Source organism: Alligator sinensis, unplaced genomic scaffold (genome assembly GCF_000455745.1).
Source record: "Alligator sinensis unplaced genomic scaffold, ASM45574v1 scaffold811_1, whole genome shotgun sequence".
Classification (NCBI taxonomy): domain Eukaryota; kingdom Metazoa; phylum Chordata; order Crocodylia; family Alligatoridae; genus Alligator; species Alligator sinensis.
The window spans coordinates 871,350-876,711 of NW_005842579.1; the positions used below are offsets into that span (position 1 = coordinate 871,350).

At 55.9% G+C, this 5,362-nt stretch overlaps 1 protein-coding gene across 1 annotated transcript in view; it reads left to right on the plus strand.

The window, feature by feature from the left end:
* The first annotated feature begins 575 nt into the window (after positions 1-575).
* The window catches only part of TTC24 (tetratricopeptide repeat domain 24), an 11,185-nt gene continuing 6,398 nt past the window's right edge, over positions 576-5,362 (plus strand). The window contains exons 1-5 of the mRNA XM_014524169.2: positions 576-659; positions 1,359-2,133; positions 2,949-3,164; positions 3,760-3,888; positions 4,022-4,143. Coding sequence (XP_014379655.1) covers positions 1,389-2,133; positions 2,949-3,164; positions 3,760-3,888; positions 4,022-4,143 — 1,212 coding nt within the window. The 5' untranslated portion in view covers positions 576-659; positions 1,359-1,388. The remainder of the gene's footprint in view (positions 660-1,358; positions 2,134-2,948; positions 3,165-3,759; positions 3,889-4,021; positions 4,144-5,362) is intronic.

The following is a 5,362-nucleotide window of genomic DNA, read 5'->3' on the forward strand; positions in this document are numbered from 1 at the left end:
CCCCCCGCCCCCTGCAGTTGCCCCCACGGCCCGTGGCATATAACTAGCTCCACCCGTGGCCTGCCGTACCCCGTCCCTTGCTCTGCCTCTATACAGCGCCTAGCGCAACGAGGTCCCGATTGCAGCTGGGGGCCTCAGGCCCCTGCAGATGAAACCTCCCGCAGAAATGCGTGCCTGCGGGCATGCCACGAGTTTGTCAGGTCTCAAAACACCCAGCGCCGTCAGCTTTGTTCACAGGCTCTTTCGCTGGCAGGGAGGCCAGGACTGGGGGGTCCTAACAACCCACCCCCGAGACGGTGCAGGGGATGCCGTGCCCACGGGTTTCCACGTCGGCATACAACCAAGCACACGCCGCTTGCTGCCCTGTTCTGGTGTCCGTCGGGTGACGTGTCCCCGCATTGTTGAAGCCGGTTGCCATAGCACGCTCCAGGGGAAGGCGTGTGGGAAGAAACCGGACCCTCCTGGGCCATCACGGGGACAAGCCTGCCAAGGAAGAGAGTCAGGCAGCCTTGCCCTCCCCAGAGATCCCCCTCGCTTCCCCGGGCCGCCACCACATGCTTGGGGTGGTGCTGGCCCGCAGCTTCTGCTCCAGACCCCGACACGGTCTGCGCCTCTGAGCCCAGGCTCCCTGTGCTTTGCCACCAGTAATGAAGCATTAGGTGAGTCACACTGTTTAATCGCTACTTTTCTGCTATGGAAAACACTGAGGGGTAGACATGAAAAGGCTCCCGTGGTTTTCAAACACTTCAGTGCCCAGATGCCAGGCAAAACCTACCCCAAGGGGGTTAAGCCAGGCATCCCTCAAATCAGGGCTAGACCCCAGGTGTCCAATGCCGGGTCCCCACAGGCAGCAACTAACAGCACCAGCGTGAAAGACGCGGCCGGGATGCAGAAGCTTGGTCCTGCCACCCTCCCTCCCATCAGCCCCCACAAAACCATACCATTTTAAATCATTCTTTGGGTTTCACCCTTGGTTTTCTCAGCTCTGCTTTTCTCTGCACCCGAAAGACCTAGGAGCCGACTTGTTTTTTTGGGAAGAAACAGTGCTGCCCCCATAAAAGAGCAGGGGTGATGTCCTGCTGGATTAAATTAGCCGTGGGGGCTAGGAGCACGGGGATGAGCAGCCTGGGTCCGTCTTGCCCAGTATTGTTCCCTATGCCAGCTGCTTTGGAGGGAGGTGCAAGCAACCCAGCAGAAGGCAGCTTTGCAATGATTTGGGGAAAGTCCTCCTGTCCCCTGGGGCTTAGAAGGATCTTGGGGTTACATCTAAGCCCTGAACTGTCCCTGGACACAGGCTAGACCCATGGACTTAGCATGTGCTTAAGCAAGCCAGGTCACACTCCTCTCGTCTTTCGCAGACCCATGACCTGTCATTGCCAGCATCAACAATGGCATCGGTAGACCCTGCTCCATCAGAAGCTCAACCCCCAGACCCTGCGGTCTCCAGGAAGAAGATGAAGAAGAAAGAGGAGAAGGCCAAGGCGCTGGGGGAGGCCAAGAAGGAAGAGGACAGGTCTCTGAGGAGCCAGGCAGAGATTGAAAGCCTCACCAAAGCCGGGCACCAAGCCCTGTTGGTTGGGGATGCCCAAGAAGCCTTGGCTTGCTTCAAGAAGGCCTTTCTCCTGTCGCTGGATGCTCCCAACCCGCAGGTGCAGAAGGCCTGTGCGTTCAATGTGGGGGCCGCCTACGTGGAGAGCGGGAAGCCGGAAAAGGGCTTGGAGTTCTTGCTCAAGTCCCGGCCCACGGAGGGGGAAGCTGGGGAGCACCTGGGGGACCTGTACTTCAACCTCGGGGCAGCCCACGAGGGCCTACAGGACTTCCCCAAGGCCCTGGAGTATTTCCACAAGGCATCCGGTCACTACTGCTCCACCCAGGCTGGCAACCAGGCTGGCACCTGCATGAAGATGGGCTACTGCTACCTGGGGATGCAGGACTCCACGCGGGCAGCCCAGTGCTTCCAGCAAGCCGGGCTGGCCTACGCCGAGGCCCAGAGCCTGGAAGCCGCGGCCCTGGCCCTGAACGAAGCGAGCAATTGCATGCTGCAGAGCCAGCAGTACGGGGCCGGAGAGATCGTGGAGGTGCTGAACAAGTGCCGGCTGCTGTGCGAGGACATTGGCAGCAAAGCCTTGCTAGGTAAGAGGGGCTGAGGGTGACCGGCCATACCAGGCTGGCACTGTGCAGAGCCCTTGTCATTGGCATGCACCTTTTTTAAAGTGTCCCAAAACTGACTGAAGTCCCATTCAGACGTAGCATGTTAAAGCAAGAGGCACCCACTGTGCTCTCCCTTGAGACCACAAGTGATTGTAAAATCGTAGAAAATGAGGGTTGGAAGGGACCTCAGGAGGCCACATCTAGTCCAACCCCCTGCTCAAACCAGGACCAGCCCCAGCTACATCATCCCAGCCAAGGCTTTATGGACCTGGGCCTTAAAACCCTCCAAGGATGGAGATGCCACCACCCATTCCAGTGCTTCACCACCCTCCTCATGAGAGAGTTTTTCCTAACATCCAACCTAAACCTCCCTTGCTGCAAGTATCGATCATACCCTGCACTGCAGCAGGGACATGCATCCTATGTATGCTCACTTTCTTTCAGAGGCTTTGCCACCTCTGTGTTTCTCCTCTATCTATCGCTGGACTAAAAGGGTAGGATTGAGCTTTCCATGTGGAAAAGTAACTCAGGGATTGAGCTGGACTGAAAACGGTTGCAGTCTGACAGGCTCTATAAGGATTAGACTAGACCAGAATATTGTATGAGCTCTCCCCGTTCATCCAGCCTAGCATCTGCTGCAAAGCTGCCCCTAATGATTCCCTTTTAGCAAAGCAGGCAATGCCATGGTCCCAGGGAGAGATTATTAAACACTGGGGGTGTCTGGGCTGTTACAGAGAGTCCCACAGGAGGGAGCAGGGGTTTGCGACTGTCCCCACTTCTTTCTCCCCACTCTGCAGGGAGGCTGTACAACGACATGGGCCTCAGCTACTCCCAGCTCAAGATCTTCTCCCTGGCAGCTGAGAGTTTCGAGAGAGCCCTCCTGCTGTGCCAGACTGACCCGGGTGACCGGCGCAAAGAGGCCGTGGTGCTGCAGAACCTGGGGGCTGCCCATAACACCCTGGGCAACTTCCACCTGGCTCTGGAGCTGCACCAACGGGCAGCATCTCTGCACAGTGAGTTCCCATGGGGCTGGAGCCCAACCCTTTGGGGTTCCTAAATCTGTGTGCGCAAAGGGTGAGTGCTGGCCCCAAATTCCTTGATCTAGACCCCTTAGTATGTGCTACAGGTCTGGTCCCAGATCGTTTGCTCTAGAAACTCTCAGTCCAGAACATTTGCTGGTGCTAGAAGGGGGATGTGGGTCTTTGGGTGGCTCCATCTAGGTCCCCTTAAGTGCCAGAAGAAGAAACCACAGATCAATCATGTTCCCCTCCGTTTTATCTGCACGTCCCTTGCACACCCCTGATGACATGAGCTCACCAATGGTCACGCTGTAGATCTCCAAGTCTGTCAGATGCAACTCTACCCCACCTTGCTCTCCGTCGCTGTCAGACCCTGCCCCTCTATCGACACAGCCAGAAGTGGTGTGTACAGGCCCTTTTCAAATCCTGCTTTCCGCCACATCCTGCAGCAGTGAGTCCCCCAGTGCCACGTTCAGGACTCTGGACTGACACCCAGCTGGCAGGGGTGGATTCTGCTCCCAGCCAGGACAACTGGCTGTGTAATCCCAGGGAGCCAGCCCTGCCAGGGGACGTGTCCATGTCCTTCCAGGTGTGCTGGGGAACAGGAAGGCCCAGGGACAGTGTTTCAGCAACCTGGCGTATGCGTTCAGCCAGCTGGATGACCATGAGGCGGCAGGGGAGAACTACTTACATGCCCTGCAAGCCTTCAAGGATGTGGGTAAGGTGGTGCTCTCTATCACTGGCAGTCACAGTCTGCTGCCATGGTGTAGACAGGACCCCACATCAGAGGGGCCAGTACGAGGCTCTGCCAACTGCCCCGTCCTCTGAGCCCCTCTCCCTTCTCTGTCCAGATGACCTCCTTGGGCAGTGGCAGGCGTGCGAAGGGCTTGGGGCTTCCTGCTTCCACCTGCGAGACCCCGAGAAGGCGGTGATGCATTACAAAGAGGCGCTCATGTTGCTTTCCAAATGCCAGGTAAGGGGCAGAGAGAAACCTCTGTGTGGAAGGCACGGGCCTCCCACACAAGTGACCCACGGGTGGGCATCTAGACGTGAAGGCCCAGAGCAGTGTGCGGGGGCCCCAAAAGGGGACCGCTGAGCTCCAGGCATAGAGACCCATGCTTTCTGACCCCAAGCCCCCAGGGCCAGCCCTTGCCCTCCCCCGTCTGTGCCAGGCTAACAGGGAAATGGTGGTCCTCACCAGACTTTTGGCAGAGAAGCCCCTGGGGCTTCAGTCTTGCTTGCAAAGTGCTTTGGATCTGCCAGGCAGGACAGGATTCTTTATTTATTTATTTTATATATGTATATATATATAGGAACACACACACACACACACACACACGCACACACAGAGTGCTCGTTTCAGGTCAAATTAGCCAAATCAGTTCCAAATTATATCAACTGAGCAGAACTCAGTTGTTCCAAAAACCATATCAATTAAGCAGGTAGAACTCAATTGTTCTAAACACCTTGTATGGCGCTATCCCCCTGAGACTTGTAGGCAATGTAGGGCCCCTGCAAAACACAAACGGTAATCTGGTGGCCACGCCAGACAAGAAAGCTGATATTTTTAACAGTTTCTTTGCCTCTGTTTTCCTGAACAGGGACCGGGATATCCCACCTATCAGACGTAGGGACAATCTTGGGGATAGCTCTATCAAGCCTTCAGTCAGTGCAGATGTAGGTCGGGATCTTCTGACATTTTTAAATCTGCAGGTCCAGATGCCCTCCACCCAAGGGTGTTGAGGGAGCTGGCAGGGGTCATCACGGTGCCTTAGGCCTGGCTGTATGAGCATTCGTGGTCATCTGGCCAGGGAATTGGAAACTGGCTAATGTGGTCCCTATTTTTAAGAAGGGGAGGAAGGAGGACCCAAGTAATTATAAGCCTGTAAGCCTCACCTCGGTGCTCGGGAAGCTCTTGGAGAGGATCATCAAGGAGCACATCTGTGGGGGGCCTGCAGGGGAGATCATGCTCAGGGGCAATCAGCATGGCTTCACCAAAGGCAGGTCCTGCCAGACCAACCTGATCGCCTTTTATTGCCTTTGGTACTTGGTTATGGATGATGGTGTCGCCATGGACATAGTCTTTCTAGACTTTAAGAAGGCCTTTGACACTGTCTCTCACCCCATCCTCATCGATAAATTAAGTGACTGCGGCATTGATGCCTGCACAGTTGGATGGGTAAAAAATTGGC